Source organism: Oncorhynchus mykiss, chromosome 12 (assembly GCF_013265735.2).
Source record: "Oncorhynchus mykiss isolate Arlee chromosome 12, USDA_OmykA_1.1, whole genome shotgun sequence".
Taxonomy (NCBI): Eukaryota; Metazoa; Chordata; class Actinopteri; order Salmoniformes; family Salmonidae; genus Oncorhynchus; species Oncorhynchus mykiss.
Window position 1 is genome coordinate 78,127,126 of NC_048576.1, and position 19,483 is coordinate 78,146,608.

A 19,483-nucleotide genomic window follows, 5' to 3' on the forward strand; every position below is an offset into this window, starting at 1 on the left:
AGTACTTCAATAATACGGCTGAGATGAAACCTGTTGTATTGGCACTTTTGTGAGATTCAATGTAAACTTGTTTTTGTATTATTTTTATCAGTTATACCTGCATCTGCTATCCTGTTGTGGCACAGGTGGTAACTTGAGAAGAACACTGAAGTTGTCTAAAACTTGTCATTTTACCTTTATTTAATTAGGCAGTCAGTAAAGAACAAAATCGTATTTTCAGTGACGGACTAGGAACAGTGGGTTAACTGCCTTGTTCAGGGGCAGAATGACAGATTTTTACCTTGTCAGATCGGGGGTTTGATCTTGCAACCTTCCGGTTACTAGTCCAACGATTTTTACCAGGCTACCTTTACTAGGCTACCTGCCGCCGATGCAATTGGACCTGCCAGCTGTGTGATCTTTGAATAATTGAAATAATAAGAAACAAAATCCTAATATCAATGTTGTTTTAATAATATGATGTAATAAGCTGAATACAAACATATTTCAAATACATTTGAGTTGAGGTATATTTTATAATTTATTGTTACACACCAGTGGATGTCGTTGTTCTTTCTTTTAGCTCTGCGAGCATCTCCGTATGACCTCAAGCTCTGCTGGATAACAGGGTCTCACTTCTCTGTTCAAACAGTGAGAGCGTCAGAAAGGGAATGGGACAGACAAGAGACAGAGGTAGACAGAGGTGTGACTGAGTGGAAGACAGAGTCAGGGAAGCTAATAGCGAGCTGGTCCTTCCAATTTATGTCTAGAAACACAGAAAAAGGCAAACTAGCGGTAGAATTTCGTGCGTAAAAAGAGAGTAGGCTGCCCTCTATATTCTTAAGTTTTACAACACTTCTCTTCCAGACTGAACAGTTATTCGGAGGTAGTGTCCTCTGTGGAGTTTTCTTTGTCTCGTAAGATGATTTCATTCACATACATGTGCATGACTGTTTGTGTTTCATCTGTTTATGTGTGGAGAACAAAACACAGAAATGTACATAGGCTATTGATTTAATATTAACATGTATGAATGGTATTCTGCTTGTTTGTCTTCACCATGGATAATTTCAGATGTAGGCTAAATAGCATTTATATATAGAGGGTCACATATATATATATATATAGATATATATTATAGGCTATTCATTTTGCAATGCATGATATGATAATGTTCCTCTAAATCTACGTAACAAACATCTTAAATATGTCTCTCTTTTTCTACGACTACATTTCAGCGCAAGTGACACTAAAGAGCACGGATTACAATGATAAGGATTTCAGAGGTTTGGGTCACCTCGGTGGCCATTTCTCTGGTGGTTAAGGGGGCTCTTGGAGGTTATGGGATGAGTATGTTTGCTGCCCAGTCGTCCCCTCCAGACCCATGCTATGATGAGAACGGCAACCCCCGGAGGTGCATCCCCGATTTCGTGAACTCTGCTTTCGGGAAGGACGTGCGCGTCTCCAGCACCTGTGGAACCCCAGCCTCAAGGTACTGCGTCGTGACCGAGAAGGGTGAGGAGAGGACTAGGGATTGCCACACCTGCGATGCAGGGGACCCAAAGAAGACTCATCCACCCGCGTATTTAACTGATCTCAACAACCCTCATAACCTCACCTGCTGGCAGTCAGAAAACTATGTCCAGTATCCTCAGAACGTCACGCTCACTTTGTCTTTGGGTAAAAAATTTGAGGTCACCTATGTGAGCTTGCAGTTCTGTTCACCCCGACCCGAATCAATGGCTATCTTCAAGTCAATGGACTATGGCAAATCCTGGGTTCCTTTCCAATTCTACTCTACCCAGTGTAAGAAGATGTATAACAAGCAGAATAAGGCGGCAATTACCAAGCAGAACGAACAAGAGGCGATTTGCACAGACTCTCACACGGACATGCACCCGCTGACAGGTGGGCTCATTGCGTTCAGCACCTTGGATGGCAGACCTTCGGCGCACGACTTCGACAACTCTCCCGTGCTGCAGGACTGGGTGACAGCCACCGACATCAAGGTGGCGTTCAGCCGACTGCACACGTTTGGGGATGAGAACGAGGACGACTCGGAGCTGGCTAGAGATTCCTACTTTTACGCGGTATCAGACCTGCAGGTTGGCGGGCGGTGCAAGTGCAACGGCCACGCTTCAAAGTGCGTAAAAGATAGGGAAGGAAACCTGGTATGCGAGTGCAAGCACAACACCGCGGGGCCGGAGTGTGACAGGTGCAAACCTTTCCATTATGACCGTCCTTGGCAGCGCGCAACCGCAAGAGAGGCAAACGAATGTGTTGGTAAGTCAACTATTGTTGGTAAGTCAACTATTTACCCTTGTAACCCAGAGCTTTGCGCTATAACGTATTCTTTTTTGAGATTTAAATGTCCTTTCTAAATTGCAAGACTCATAATGATTGAAAGTATTTTGTGTGATTGCGCAGGTTTCTTATTATGCCTTGAAAAACGCATTTTACGCATTGTCTAATGCAGACCTGATTTGTTCATTATTCAGTTCTTAAATTCAAATTCAATTTAAGCATCTCACATTGATCCAATATGAATTAGGCTTTGTAAACCACCGATTGTTTTTGGCTAATTAGTTCTTTTTAAATCATTTAATTGTGTCAAATAAAACCAATCCACCACGCATTCGTAAATTACACCAGTAAATTCATTACCCTGTTCAAATATGCCCTATCTGATAACGATTCAAAATGGGAAAACCACAGTAATTGTGAGGAGGGGAATTAATTAAGGTATATCAACCAATTTGAAAAAGTCAGCATAATGTATATCAAATGTTGTCGCCAATAACCAACTTATTGTGTTAAAGTAAAAAATGGATTTTGTTGAAAATTATTTAATTGAATGATTTGAATTTAATAAAGTGAGGGCTGGTCCGTGTTCCAAACTTTGTTTTTATCACCCAAACCACCATACAAAAATGGAATGGCATAGTCAGTTTAATTTACTAACAATTACCCACATAAAAGCAAACGCTGATTAGCTACACATTGCAATGATTTATGCAAAACGTCAATCAAAACCAAAATACAGTTTTTTAGGAAAAATATAACCACAATGTGTTGGCCTAATTAATTTTTTTAAAACTTTGTTTTATGATACAATATTTTACACTTATATCAAAATGCATTGTAATACTCATCAACGTTGACTAGCCTTGGATTCATTAACATTTAAATCACTGAATTAATTAACTTCACCCTCCTTTAAAAATAATGGACAATTTTCAATTACTGAATTGAATAGTATTTCATCTCATTAATAATTAAATGAATGAGTTGACACCAACCATGACAATGACATATTTGTACTGTTTAGAACAACACATCATAGATATTTGTTTGAAGTATGTAACCACATAAATCATCGGAGAGTAAAATTGTTAGATATTGATATCAACAAATGGAAATCCCCCCCCCCCCCAAAAAAACAACAACAACCTAACAAGTTAATATAAATACATTTATAAACATGTACTCTTGGCATACTATCCATTTTGGAGGACATAAAAAAACAGACGATTACTGTTTAGTCTAAATGCTTTAACTAGGTTTATATTTTACTCTCAGAAATAATCCCTGAAAGAAAAGGCAGGAAGTTATTTCTCCAAAGGAAGTGCGGGTGCCCAAGTGCGTAATTGCATTTTGAGCAGCGTTTCCGACTGTAGTAGCAGTTCAATAGGTAGGAAACGTAGCCGCTGCAGAGATAGACCGCAGAGTTATGTTGTGTTTCCGACTGTAGTAGCAGTTCAATAGGAGGGAAACGTTGCCGCTGCAGAGATAGATCGCAGAGTTATGTTGTGTTTCCGACTGTAGTAGCAGTTCAATAGGTAGGAAACATAGCTGCTGCAGAGATAGACCGCAGAGTTATGTTGTGTTTCCGTAAGCAGGTGCTTTTACCAGATTGGATGGGTGACTAAGGTGGTTTTATTGATATTTTTGGCACATAGAGAATAAACTTCCACTTTGGGCCAAGTCAACTATTCAGAGAGGGACAAAACACGAGGTACTTTGAAATCAGAACTAAGTTTAATTTAATCAGTAGAGGATATTTTTCAACAGATCTGGGTGCTTGTACCAACAGTACCACACAGCATATAAACAGAACCACACAGAACAAACCTCATCTACAGTGAAACAAAATCTGGAAAAGAAACAAGTTCTGGCACCGCCATTGTTTGTTCAATGACACAGAACAAGTGAACAAGTTGTTCCCCTTGCCCTCTGCATTTTGCCTGTGCAGGGCCGGCATGTCAGTGTGTTTTACTAAAACAAAAGGTTGTCACTTGTGGCATCCATCATGCTGTCAGAATGAGGCCCCTTTCACCACCTCACTTTCTATGTCAGCAGTGTCATTAGATAAAGCGTCAGAACAGGCAGAATAAGCATGCAGTCCAAGGGAAGGGAAGGGAATAATAAGGGTGGCTTGACACCTCGTTGTGTGGAATGGGCGAGGGAGGCTGTTATTCACTGGGCTACAGCCCAGCTCAGTGGTCTGGCTAAAGGGGCTCAGAATGGCTGCTGCTAATGATCTTTCTGGGATTCCGGTTGGCCCCTGACTTTGAGTACTATCGAAAGTGAAAGAGAGCGGTGGAGAGACAGAGAGAGAGGTTGAAAGACAGAGAGAGAAGTGGAGAGACAGAGAGAGAGGTTGAAAGACAGAGAGAGAAGTGGAGAGACAGAGAGAGAGGTTGAAAGACAGAGAGAGAAGTGGAGAGACAGAGAGAGAGGTGGAGAGAGAGAGAGAGAGAGAGCAGTGGAGACAGAGAGAAGTGGGGAGATAGAGAGAAGTTGCGAGAGCGAGAAGTGGAGAGACAGAGAGAGAGAGGTGGAGAGAGGTGGAGAGAGAGAAGTGTAGAGACAAAGGGAAGTGGAGAGACAGAGAGAGAGAGGTGGAGAGAGAGAGAGAGCGAGAGAGAGACGTGGAGAGACAGAGAGAGGTGGAGAGAGAGAGAGGTGGATAGACACAGAGAGAGGTGGAGAGAGAGAGAGAGAGAGAGAAAAGTGGAGACAGAGAGAAGTGGAAAGACAGAGAGAAGTTGAGAGAGAGAGAGAGAGGTGGGGAGACAGAGGGAAGTGGAGAGAGAGAGAAGCAGAGACAGAGAGATAGGTGGAGAGTGAGAGATAAGTGGAGAGAGAGCAAAGAGGACAGACAGAAAGAGGTGGAGAAACAGAGAAAGGTGGAGAAACAGAGAGAGAGAGGTGGAGAGACAGAGAGAGGTGGAGAGACAGAGAGAAGTTGAGAGAGCAAAGTGGACAGACAGAGAGAGGTGGAGAGACAGATAAAGGTGGAGAGAGAGAGAGAGGTGGAGAGACAGAGAGAAGTTGAGAGACAGAGAGGTGGAGAGAGAAAGAAGTGGAGAGAGAGAAGTGGAGAGACAGAGAGAGATGGAGAGACAGAGAGAGGTGGATAGCGAGAGAGAAGTTGAGAGAGAGAGAGAGAAAGAGAGAGAGAGAGAGAGAGCTAGAAAGACAGATAGTGATGGAGAGACTGAGATGGAGAGAGAGAGGTGGAAAGAGAGAAGTGGAGAGAAAGAGAGAGAGATGTGGATATGGGAGAGTAGTTGTCTACACTGCAGGTGCTGCACTGGGGAAGTAAAACAATATCCATTTCCCATGTGGCTTTGCATGCGGGGAGGCCATCATATTTAGTGGAACTGCATTCTTATTGGCAGCCGTTACCCTCTCATTGCATTCCCATCCAATGATGTGGCATGCAAAGCAAGTTAGTTAATTTAAACCAAATTCAAATCTTCCTGGTTGGATTTGCCTTTAATTGAGAAAATACATCTAATAGAAAATACATTTAATATGAGAAAATACATCTCAATGATCAGCTTCATCTGTTGCCACCACACCCACAAAGGCCAGTGATTGGTTTATCATTGAAGAGATAAATGAAGGAGATAAATAAACACAGAGAATTGGCTCCTCCCCTGACCATCAGGTTTTCTCTTCCAGAAGAGGCACATCTCTTAAATTCATCCCAGCTGCTTTGTATTCCAACCATGCACAGCGTAGCATTGACCCTTTCGCGTCAGACCTACTCTCCTCACTTCGTTGACTGATGGGGTGTGAAGGAAACTGTGGGAAAGACTTGCCTGCCAAGTGGCTATTGAGGCAAGTTGAAAATGGTAGCCTTAGTCACTCATACGTGTAATTTTGCACTTTTTCAATTCTAACTTTGTTTCGAACAGAGGTTAAATGCAACACTATTATTTCATTGAGATGGGGCTTTGACCTTACCGGGCTTTTACAGTTGTGGAGCATTTGTGCATCCAAGCCTAGTTATTGATTTCATGTTCTCCTCTTTAATGTATGTTATAGGCTTTTGGCCCACTGATGTAGAGGGAGAGTTGGAAAGTTCCTGCCAAGGCCTGGTAATTCAGCATGGCCTTCTTTTCTCTCTGAGCTGGGATTCTCTGGCAGAGGGGTAGTATCAGTCACTTGCCACTGGCTCCTCCGCCATGTTTGACCTGTTGCCTTACACAGATCTCTGCATGTGTCTAACCCCCCTAAACTATCAACATATCAAAGAGCCTGTCACAAAGAACCAGAGAGAGAAAGCAATTGAAAAGAAACTGTCCAACCCCCTGGTTTATAGTACATATTACAGAAAGGACAAAAGGGAATTTACATGTAGATTGAAAGAGGATACAAACGACGCATGGCGTGCACCTGTATTCCCTTTTTGACAAACCTATGAAACAGCCACACTCTCTCACAAGATGCTCTTTCCCCCTCTAATTGTTATCAGCATGTTTTGTACGCTGTTGAAAGTATTTGGCAGCTATCGAACAGAAACAGAAGTCATTCTTGGTTTGGACTGACACGTCTACCACCTACAGGGATGTTGAATTAGATGTGATTATATCAATATCCCACAGGCTCTCCTCCCGGGCGGTCCAGCACATACTTGTGTTGTACCAACACCAAAAATAGCGTCAAAGTGTGCTGAATCTTTATGTGAGCTCTTAAATCACCCCGAAAGCCCACTGGATTGCGTTCACTATGTCTCAAAGGGAACCGTTTGGAGAGAGCATTTTTAAAGTAGAAGTTCATGTTCTACTGCAGAGGTTGTTCAGTCAAAAGACCCTGTTATAGAACACAGAGCTTTGTTTAAATTGTGATATCTCTGGTTGAGCTATCCCACCTGTCTGGTAAAAAGTGAAGAGGAGACAGGCTCTAACAAATCCCATGCTTTGACCCCATGTTGACGAGGCCTTCAGCAGCTCAGTGAGTCTCTCTGCAGGCCTGTTCTTTCTCCATGTGGCTGACTGGGACCATTGACATTGACAGCTCAGTTCTTTCTCCATGTGGCTGACTGGGACCATTGACATTGTTTCTGCTGACTCCAGTCCGGCTGCCTTCCCCTGGGCTGCCAGTCTGGGTCGAGGCCGGGGCTGCCCACCATCTGGGTCTCATTCCGCTTCCTTTGTAGCCCATGTGACAGGAAAAATAACTTATTGAAAAGATGATGTCATAGATGTTCTTGTAGAGGAACTCTTCGGCCCCAAGCAGCCATCATCTACTGCCAGGGGTTAGGTCCATCTGGATTTGGTGACCTGTTTGTAGGTTTGGATTTTTCGAGTTATTAATCCTTATTTAGAATAGTTTTATATGATTGTTATTTCTATTTTGTTAATAACCTTTATTTAGTCTGTTTTAGCAAATATTTTGTTGGCTAAAGAATGCAGCATATTAAGTGAACGTAAATTGGAGCAAATAACCACTGAAATGCTTTCACTTTATTTAATTACTTGTTTCGTATGGATAGTTACTTGTTTTGTATGGATAGTTACTTGTTTTGTATGGATAGTATGGATAGTTACTTGTTTTGTATGGATAGTTACTTGTTTTGGATGGATAGTTACTTGTTTTCATAGAATACAGTATTTATTCATGAACATAGCTAGCAAAGAAAGGTCTCATGGGCTGAAAGAATGCAACATTCAATTATGGGTACCAAGCAACAGGAAATTTGCCATGCAGACCTAAACATTAATCTCTGTAAAATAAATGTTTTTTGAATGAAAGAGAAAAATAACCAACAAAATAAAACACAAAAATGAAAACAAGTTCGTGCAGCAGGAGAGCTTTTTGAGCAGTTAATCGGAAGCAGGTGGGTTGCAGCCAGGTCAGTATTGGGAGTCTCTCAACAGACAGATGAAAACTTAGACACCTAGACACCTTTAAACGGCCCACTGGGAATAGAAGGTCAGTTAGACTGCACTTAGACTAGAATCATATCATTAGGTCATATCATTTGGCCTCTTCAAGGAAAAAGTACGATCTGCGTGTTTGTAGAGACACATACTGTATATAAAAAACAACATCAAATTTGCAGTCTTAAGAAAATAAAACAATCTGCGGTCAATATCAGGAGTTCTAAAAGTCCAAAAGATGAACCTCTATGCTAACAAGGTAATGAATAGCAGTACATTTGGGCTGTTACTCATTCCAAAACATCCCCAGACTAATTCTGTTCTGTAACTGAAGTGGAAACTACAGTGTATCTCTATGGTGGGCCTGCAGGACAGTCCTTTTGGCACATCAGCCTGTGTGGTTCTGGTGAGCTGGGAGGTTTCACTGTATACAGGGAGACTAAAAAACAAAGACGTATATTTTTGAGATCTCAAAATCCAAGCTCTGGTGGAATCCAGTGTCCTCTGGGCAAATGCTTCATGTTTTTGGGGATTTTGTTTTGTTGAGCTTATAATTCAAGACAGACATCAACATAGAGCCAAAAAGGCTTTACTCTGCCTTTTAAGACAATAGAGAAAATATTCTATGGCTATGTTGTGGACGGCGGTTTGGAGAGGTGGCCCTCAACAGTTGGAAGGAAATGGTAGCTTTGGTTTAGGATTCCTTTTCTCTTGACTCCGATGTCAGAGGACCATGAGGGGTCATTTCACACTGCTTCAGTGTGTCAGGGGACATACAGGTCCAGTCTCTGTTTATCTGGGTGGGCACTGTCCTCTCTTCAGGACCTGAAACAGTCAATGTGTTACTAATACGTGATAACTGCTGACAAGTGTTGCATTATACATATCACAGGTCATATTATGAATGCTTGAGGTGCTGTATCACAAGTCAAGAGGACATTGTAGAGACTGTATAATTCAGAGATCTCACAGTGAAAACGGAGACAGGTGGGTCTGGCAACTAAATGGAACAGCCGCACACGTTGCTAATCTGTGACCTCATTGTCTCTATGGGGTAACTATGCTGAGGTACATTAGTGATGCCGGGGGGTGGCTTAAATACATACAGGCTTAAATATACAAGGGTTCTCAATGGTCAACAGAGGAGAGGGAGCACACAGGTAGAGCTGGGAGCCTGTCTACTATACATCCATCCTGTGTATGCATATAAACTGTCCCCCAGAATAAAATCTGCAGTCTTGTAATTCCAAAGTAGAGAACAGGGGGATGTGGAGGATGGAGAGGGATTAAATAGTGTTTGATAGGTGGTATTATCTTCTAGTGTCTGAAGAGAAGCCAAGGAAGAAGAAATGGCCATTTCTGTCAAAACAAGCAAATATGCAATATTTATTTCTGTTGATAACCGTGTGTGATGGAATGAATGTGTATTAGTTTGTTTATCTGTGTGTGTTGTTTGGATGTATCTGTTGACGTAGACATTGGAAGCTGATGTGTGTGTGTGTTTGCACGTTTAACCTACATGGGTTTAACCTCCGCCACCCTCTGCCCGTCTGGGCTGCTACGGCAGTGGCGACAGGACCACCTAGCTTGAGTGTGAGCGCATGGAGCCCCTACGCGGCGCTGGAGCTGGGGAGTCTGGGAATGATTAATGGCCCAGTGAAATGACACGCTCCGCGCTCCACCGCTCAGTTACAGATCCCCCACCAGCTCCCCCACTGTGCTGCCACCCAACACAGCCAGTACTGGGACGTTACCACCCCCTGCCCACACACACACACACATGCACACACACACTTCCCTGTGTAATGGCATGGCTGGTTATCGCAATTACCCTATTACCTCAGCATTGTGAAACTCCCAGTAGAAGCCGAGTAACGGCCCTCGGGTGATGCCATCCTCCCTGCTGTTATGTGGATAGAAACTCCCAGTAGAAGCCGAGTAACGGCCCTTGGGTGATGCCATCCTCCCTGCTGTTATGTGGATAGAAACTCCCAGTAGAAGCCGAGTAACGGCCCTTGGGTGATGCCATCCTCCCTGCTGTTATGTGGATAGAAACTCCCAGTAGAAGCCGAGTAACGGCCCTTGGGTGATGCCATCCTCCCTGTTGTTATGTGGATAGAAACTCCCAGTAGAAGCCGAGCTAACGGCCCTTGGGTGATGCCATCCTCCCTGCTGTAATGTGGATACAGGACCTTTTAAACTAAAAGACAAAAACAACAAATGGCAACTAGCTCTATTATGGCTGAACGAAGGCTTGACTCATTAGAATCTGAGACAGTCAACAGGAGGCTTTTCATTTTCACCATGTCGTTTGCGTCAGAGCTAAGGACTTTTCCAGCAACTGTTTGCTTTTACACCAACAAACTGGACCAACAAGTCAAAGTAAAAATGTTTGACTGATTGAAGATTTTGACTGATCCATACTGTTGAATGGTAGTGTTGTATCAACACTCAATTAATTTCAGCTGGAAAACGTGTCTTCAGATACAACAAAGCTTGTGTAGCGTCTAATTGTAAAACTTATCTCTGTTCAGTTCACAAATGCAGATTTCAGCGACTCTTCTCGTCCTCCTCATTAAAAAACACTTCTCTCCAGATCGACTTCAGCAACGCTTCTCGTCCTCCTCAATAAACTCTCCAGAACGACTTCAGCGACCTCTTCTCGTCCTCCTCATTAAAAACCTTTTCTCTCCAGAACGACTTCAGCGACCTCTTCTCGTCCTCCTCATTAAAAACCTTTTCTCTCCAGAACGACTTCAGCAACGCTTCTCGTCCTCCTCATTAACTCTCCAGAACGACTTCAGCGACCTCTTCTCGTCCTCCTCATTAAAAACCTTTTCTCTCCAGAACGACTTCAGTGACTCTTCTCGTCCTCCTCATTAAAAACCTTTTCTCTCCAGAACGACTTCAGTGACTCTTCTCGTCCTCCTCATTAAAAACCTTTTCTCTCCAGAACGACTTCAGTGACTCTTCTCGTCCTCCTCATTAAAAACCTTTTCTCTCCAGAACGACTTCAGTGACTCTTCTCGTCCTCCTCATTAAAAACCTTTTCTCTCCAGAACGACTTCAGTGACTCTTCTCGTCCTCCACATTAAAAACCTTTTCTCTCCAGAACGACTTCAGTGACTCTTCTCGTCCTCCTCATTAAAAACCACTTCTCAGAACGACTTCAGTGACTCTTCTCGTCCTCCACATTAAAAACCACTTCTCTCCAGAACGACTTCAGCAACCTCTTCTCGTCCTCCTCATTAAAAAACACTTCCCAGAACGACTTCAGTGACTCTTCTCGTCCTCCTCATTAAAAACCACTTCTCAGAACGACTTCAGTGACTCTTCTCGTCCTCCTCATTAAAAACCTTTTCTCTCCAGAACGACTTCAGTGACTCTTCTCGTCCTCCACATTAAAAACCTTTTCTCTCCAGAACAACTTCAGCAACCTCTTCTCGTCTTCCTCATTAAAAAACACTTCCCAGAACGACTTCAGTGACTCTTCTCGTCCTCCTCATTAAAAACCACTTCTCAGAACGACTTCAGTGACTCTTCTCGTCCTCCACATTAAAAACTACTTCTCAGAACGACTTCAGTGACTCTTCTCGTCCTCCACATTAAAAACCACTTCTCAGAACGACTTCAGTGACTCTTCTTGTCCTCCTCATTAAAAACCACTTCTCTCCAGAACGACTTCAGCAACCTCTTCTCGTCCTCTCATTAAAAACCACTTCTCAGAATGACTTCTCTCCAGAACATTGTAAAACAAACAAACAGCAGACCCAATCACCGCCGTGATAAGGAAATGGAGTTGTTCCCACTTTTATTTATTTGTCCAAATAACTTCTGCTTGGGCCTCTCCAAGGGTCTTCAGTACTTTTAAATTGATTTCAGTCACCCCCGACACAACATGTCTTTCTCCCATACCCCAGTGACCAATTCCTTTCTCTGAATAAGGAACCACTTAGTGGATTTAGGGGGAAATCCAGGGGGATAAATAACAGTAGGATATAATCAGTAGGGCTTGAGGACAATGGCTACCAGACCCCCCTTCTTCCCCACAGAACTGTAAATATCCCAGGGATCCATCTGCTGCAAGAAGTAAAAACCTGGGGATTCATCAATCGCATTCCTCCTCCTCCTCCTCCTCCTCCTGCTGCTGTGCTGTGTGGAGCAGATCTCTGTTCTGTTGGCTCCTGGAGCATGGAACCCTGCACAGGCAGAGGATTACGCAGCCTTTCATACGTCTTCCAGTGCTGGAGAAGATGGATGAAAACCAGGGAGGCTGTCATATACTCTGGGCAGGGAACCAGCACTTGCCTGGGGTCATGGTCATTCCACACACCCCAAACCCCCAGGCATTACTTCCTCCCACTCCTGCTGGTCCAAACCCACAGGCAGAGATAACATCCTCCCTGCCATGCTGATGTCTTGGGCGATGAGCACTGAGTGTACACGTGTGCGTGTTTGTGTGTGCATGGGGTTGGTGAGGTGATGGGGATCATTGGCCCTCTTTTCACAACCCTTTTCTTTATGCAAAATGGTTTATTTTCCAAGATACTGAGCTTCGTTTCTTCAGGATTGTGAGTTTGAGATATGGTATCTGGTTTCCTCACAGACGGGTGGGAAATGGAATGAGCTAAGAGGCCCAATAACAAACAGAGACCAAAGCCCAAGTTAGATTACGCTGTGATGTAACAATGGCAGAGTCTTGGCTCTGTAACACAATGTTTTGAACTTCAAGAGTGACATTTCCTCAACACGTATCAAACCCAAAATGGTGGACTTGACCCATCCCATCAACAGATGGAGATGATTCAAAGAAGACGTGACCATTTCAATGAGCTTATAGGTCACAGCAACTTCCAGGCCACAACCTCAGTGTCCATGTTTAAATCACAATGAAAACAGTCAATAAAACAGTGGCCAGTAGCTTCAGAAGGGTTTCCTCTCCGTATCTCAGGGAATTGCATAAATTACACCAAACCCTTAAAGTTAACATGTTGTATACACACTGCATTCCATTTTAAATTACCCCCCAAAATATCATTAACAAGCCCTGGATGACTTTCAAGCTTATTTTACTGTTTCATTCTAGGTTTGGCTTCTCACCGAAGAGTAGTTTCGTTATTGACTCTAAGTTTGTCTTGTTCTCCAATCACTCACAACTGACAGAAAAATCAACATAACAAGCCTGTAGCATATAGTGTTACAATGAAAGACATATTGGAACTGTCTGATCTGAATAAGTCATTGTAAAAAGCCAGACAGTTCTGTGATATCTTATCTGGAGACAAGTTGATAATTCTGACCTAAGTGAAAGTGACAGAAATGACAGACATCAATGTGATGTAAGTCTATGTGAAATGTATTGGATTAAACTGGATCTGACAGTGATTTGAACCAGACGGTTAAAACGTACAGGTTAGATTGGTGTATTTTCTATCTGGCTCAGGACGTAGTTACTGTAGGTTCATTGGGTTCCTTAAGATAACAAAACACTGGCGTGCAGAAGGAGGAACCCTGCCTTTTCCTCTCCAGACCAATTCCAGCTCCTGAAAGCCACCTAGCAACCAGAACAAACTTTGGAACTTAGGTGAAATTAGTATGAAATAACACAACTCACATTGACTTCTCAGTGTTTCCACGAAAACAATCATTAACAATTATTCCATAACATTTTCTTTTCTCTCGCCAGAATGGAACTGCTCAGTCCCTTTTCCCAAGGCAAGCTGGGAAAGGGGCTCAAACATTTCCTCATTTACCTCACATTATGAGCTTTCCACCTGTTTTGATTAATAGAGAAAGCTTAACAAGCCACAAAAAGGAAAGCCTCCAACACCACTGGGATAAGGACCTTTAATGATCCTCTGATTATTGAGAAATAAAATGGCTGGCCTGACACATTCGAAAACATAAAACATATTTGAGAGAGATTTTAACATCGGGAGTTTGCGTGGTTATAAATGAGCCCATGGAGAAAAGGGGAGAAAAGCCCAATAAACATGTCAGGGTTGCGATGGATCATCGTTTATGTTTTACAGCACAGCGGATTTCTGCTCGCTCTCTCTCCACCATGGGGGATAGACATATAAATCAGAAATTCAGTTGTTGATAAGATGATTGCACCACCTATATTTTATCTAACCAGGCAAGTCAGTTAAGAACACATTCTAATTTACAATGATGGCCTAACCCGGACGATGCTGGGCCAATTATGCACTGCCCTATGGGACTCCCAATCACAGCCAGTTGCGATACAGCCTGGAATCGAACCAGGGTTTGTAGTGACACCTCTAGCACTGAGATGAAGTGTGTTAGACCACTGTGCCATCACTGAGATATATTTCATTCTGGCGTATTTCCTCACCGGTGCTGTACAGTACATACGCTAAAGCGGAAATGCTCCCCAGATGACCCGTCCAACCGACCCCCCCCCCCCCCCCATATACTCTTGTTTATTTTCTCCCACCGCCCGGCAGCTCATGACACCACAGGATGCTCTGTCACTAGCACGTCAGCCTGATACTTTAATTGGAAATGTTATAGTCCAATGTTTTCCCACATTGACCGCCCAGGCAGCAGCGGAGTTCACATAAGTCACAATTACCCTTAGTGCAGCCGCTAACATCTAATGCACACGCTAAGTCTTAGCGACCTTTATCATTCATAAGTAGCTCCCCGGAGGTGATGAGGACTCCTGACTGTGGGGACCTGGAGTGTTTAAATAGAGCGTGACTCATTAAGACCAGAGGCCATGAGAACAGGTCTGTGGATTGGGAGAGTAGCAGTTTGATTGGGCTCTGTTTGATAGCGAGATCATTTCCACTTAGGTGTTCTCCTGCCTGCTCTCGTCCTGTTCCCAGCCCTGTGCAGGCAGGATAAATGGACTGAGATATGTTGCTCATTATACGTATATTATTATTCACAAGATATGGTGTATTATCACTGGCATCACAACTAGTTGTTGAGGGGAGGGAGCAGAGCTCTCTGGCTATTACTGATTGCACAATTATATAATTTTGCTGTTCCATAGTGTCAGGTCTTTTTTCTTGTAGTTAAGGGTTGTGATACAGAGCAGTCTCTGTGGGTTCATGTACAGGTGATGTGTGGTTCCACTTGAGCTATTCTAAAATAACAAGGCGGCATACTATACAGTAGCCATGCCTTTTTAACACATGCAAAGAAATACTTGGGAAAGATGGCTAACACAAACATTGTCATTGAGATCAACAATGTTTTTTGAGAGGCTTCCAATGAACTCTCAGACAACATGGATCCAACCCCAACTTCTCCATGGTTATGATATTTTGTATGCAGTAGACTGGCATCGTTTAGGCCAATTAACACCTGGTTTTGACAGTGGCACCAGTCACCAACCATCACACTGGATACATTAGCATTCACTAATGTTACATTAGATTAGCTAATGTTATACTCAGAACAGGAGAACCACGGTTGAATTCTGCCTTCGTTCTTAGAGCACGGCTTGGCCTGACATTGGGTGGCTGTTTTTGTTGAGACGCCACGTGCCCGGTCGCCAGGCAACCGCTCTGTTTTACGAGGAGTTACTCACACAAAAGCAGGGGAGGCCTGATTGCTCAGCTAATTGATCTCCGCCAGAGATCACAGAGCTGCGCTCGTAAAAAGAGAGCGCTCCCCATGACATCACTGCGTAGCGAGGCGGAGGGGAGATGCCTTCCCAAACTGCCTCTGTGTGAGAGAGAGCCCACAGGGAGAGAGGGGTAGGGTGTCCCACTGAGATGGGGAGCAGGGAGAGAACACACACACTGCTATTAAACCTGCGTTAGTAGTGGGAAATGGGAGCCCATTAGGGAGGCTTTCTTGTTACTAAACACGGCCACAGGGGTTGGTGGTGTAAAGGAGATCCTATTAGTCCTCAGGCACACAGTGCTGCTCAACATACTTCACTTCTGACATTTTGCTGCCAGGCCAAATGGCCTTTATAAAGGATTGTTGTTGTAACATAGAAATTGGGGCCACTTGATCTAGGACACATAGGACAAGTGTTTTTCAGACTTTCAGTAAAACACAATGTACAGTCATTTAGAGTGCAAGTTCTCATTATGGTACACTATCATAGTCAGGGTCTGTCATGGTGTTATAAAACATTTGTGTTGTACTATACCTCAAAGTATAGGCAGTCTGTTTCAAGTTTGATTGTAGCTTTTCATGACCGTGTAGTGGCTACTGAAGTTTACATTTACCTTCAGTAGCAGGTCTTTAACAATCTTCCTGTTGTATTCTCTTGGCAAGAGTGATACCTTAAAGCTGGAAGGTTATCCTTGGGAGTTTTCCCTATAAGCTTACACTCTGACTTGGTTTAAGGCAAGTAGTTACTGATAAAATCAGCATTTACCTTTCTGAAGACTAAAAAGGGCTGTATTGACCCATGCATTGTCTTTTGACATAAGAGGATGCTTGGGTCCTTGGGTTGAATGGAAAAGCATCAGAATCAAAACCACCATTTCATAACACAAAAATCCAATACATTAGCATGGCTTATCTCTTCCATCTTCCATCTCAGGGCACAAAGTGCACTCTTGTGTGGTTTGGCAGGTCTTCAAAGGTTAAAGGTGAACTGAGTGATTGATCATCATGTCTCACTCAGTGTTGTCATGGTAACCAAGCACAAGCCATAGACCCCTAGGGATTAGACATGTTGCCACTAATTGGCCACCTTAATGACTTTAGTTTGATAACATCTCTGTAGTAAAATCAGGCCACCTGGGCTCATCTGCTTCCATCATCTCTACCCTTTAAGCCAACCATGTCGAAGTGTGAAAAATAACTGTGTTGGTCAATATGCAGTATTTCCAGGAACTGACCATTAACTGTCACTGTGGCAGACCCTCTTGTCCAGTTCTTCCATGTTCTTCATGGATGAGCAATATTTCCATCAATGCCTGTGTGCATTCCTTCTAAAAGAGAGAGCTACTGAATGCCGAGTGTCAGTGGTATGGTGTGAGGGGCCACTAAGGGGGACAATGCAGATGTTAGACCTCCCAGCGTAGAGAGGTCAGAGTTTCCATTCAGTTCCTATAGCTGAGGAAGGAACTGAGACAGGTGCTGCTTCCACTGCAGATGAACCCCAGCCCCAGGGTTGTTCATCACTGCATCCTGTTTAAACCTCCTCCCTCACCGCCTCCAATGTGTGTCTCAATAAAAACAAATCACACATGCTAAAAGTCCTCGTGTTGAAACAGTTGTCTGTCTCAACCTGTCAGCTCTGCTCAGACGGAGTCTTTATACGCTCTTTATCTGCACTCTCGCTTGTTTATTTATTTGTTAGCATTACGCCGAGGTGACGGGTTGCTATGGAAGAACATCAGGGCCGTTGGCTGAATCAGTCCTCCCAATATGAGACGTTTCACCCCAGCTTTTCACCCCAGCTCAAGTCATCAAAAGCATTCCGGAAACTCGTAAAATGATTCATCATCTGGATAGCTCGTTCCAAAAGGCCTTTGTTGTTTTTTCTCCCTCTTCAAAATAGCAGCTGCTCCAGCAATGTGCAATCTAAATATTTATTGGAGGAAAATGTTGAGTATGTCTGGGGCATGAAGCTAAGAGCATAAGGGTGACTGATCTAATGGGAGTGCCCCACAGAAGACGTTCAGGGGCGTTTGTATCATTAAAGTCATGCAGTATGTATCAACAGACCAAATGCACAGTTGGATCTTAATTCTGTTACAAATCCCTTGGCCCAAAGAAATGGAGGCATATTACCAATAATGTTTCGAGGCATGTCTGCTGATTTTTGGCACCAAAATGTATAATATATGCATTTCTCTATTAAACCAGATATTTATGACAATGATGTATTAGAACTTCATAAGAGTAATGTAGGAGTGATTTTCAGCCGGTTGTGATGGCAACATATTGTATCATCCACTTAAAGCTATTGCTATAATTCTTAATGAGCCAAACAGTGACTTCCATGTCCCTCCCATTGATGCCGATATGCTGTAATACCATAGGTTCTCATCCTTAATAAAACATGACCATTGATTCATTATGCTTTCATAAGTCAGGCATGCTATTAGTCACTTGTCATTTTTATTGATTTAGTTAAATAGTTACTTGACTTAACTATGACTTCATATATTACAGTTCCATTGCGATTTGGATATTTATGGGGGAATGAGTGGGAACACTTTGATTTCATAAGTGCTTTATGAATGTTAATGAATACTTGTGACTCATTTTCTGAAGCTTCACCCACACACCAGGCAGGTGTTATGCAAGTATTATGCAGGCATCATGTAGGCTCTGTAACAAGCACTTTGAATGAAATGTCACAAGTTTATTTTTCTCTAATTTCAACTAAAACCGTTTATTGTTGTAACTTCACATGATGCCAGGATTTGTTTTACCAGCACATTGAAACACATGCTGTTTAACAAACTGCATAGCTCATAAAATGTCCTATAAACATGTGCAAAGTATGCACCTATTCTAATTGGGAAATCACTAGGTTCCTGAGGGCATGGCCAAACAAGACTTCAATAAACAAGACTTCAATCTCTGAGTCTGTAGTCTCTCACAGTTAGGCCTTATGCACAGCCACCGCACCGGGAGGTTTACAGTAACCAATGTGGTAGACTCTCACAGTTAGACCTGATGCACAGCCACCGCACCGGGAGGTTTACAGTAACCAATGTGGTAGACTCTCACAGTTAGACCTGATGCACAGCCACCGCACCGGGAGGTTTACAGTAACCAATGTGGTAGTCTCTCACAGTTAGGCCTTATGCACAGCCACCGCACCGGGAGGTTTACAGTAACCAATGTGGTAGTCTCTCACAGTTAGGCCTTATGCATGTCCCCAGGCACCCTCATTTGTTGACTTCTGTGATCGAAAAAGCCTTGGTTTCATGCATGTCAACATCAGAAGCCTCCTCCCTAAGTTTGTCTTACTCACTGCTCTAGCACACTCTGCTAACCCTGATGTCCTTGCCGTGTCTGAATCCTGGCTCAGGAAGGCCACCAAAAATTCTGAGATTTCCATACCCAACTATAACATCTTCCGTCAAGATAGAACTGCCAAAGGAGGAGGAGTTGCAGTCTACTGCAGAGATAGCCTGCAAAGTAATGTCATACTTTCCAGGTCCATACCCAAACAGTTCGAACTACTAATTTTGAAAATTACTCTCTCCAGAAATAAGTCTCTCACTGTTGCCGCCTGCTACCGACCCCCCTCAGCTCCCAGCTGTGCCCTGGACACCATTTGTGAATTGATCGCCCCCCATCTAGCTTCAGAGTTTGTTCTGTTAGGTGACCTAAACTGGGATATGCTTAACACCCCGGCAGTCCTACAATCT

The 19,483-nt window shown here is 43.3% G+C and overlaps 1 protein-coding gene across 1 annotated transcript in view; it reads left to right on the forward strand.

The window, feature by feature from the left end:
* The first annotated feature begins 507 nt into the window (after window positions 1-507).
* Window positions 508-19,483, forward strand: part of LOC110538506 (netrin-1) — a 45,282-nt gene continuing 26,306 nt past the window's right edge. The window contains exons 1-2 of the mRNA XM_021625367.2: window positions 508-896; window positions 1,218-2,262. Of these exons, the coding sequence (XP_021481042.1) occupies window positions 1,248-2,262 (1,015 nt within the window). The 5' untranslated portion in view covers window positions 508-896; window positions 1,218-1,247. The remainder of the gene's footprint in view (window positions 897-1,217; window positions 2,263-19,483) is intronic.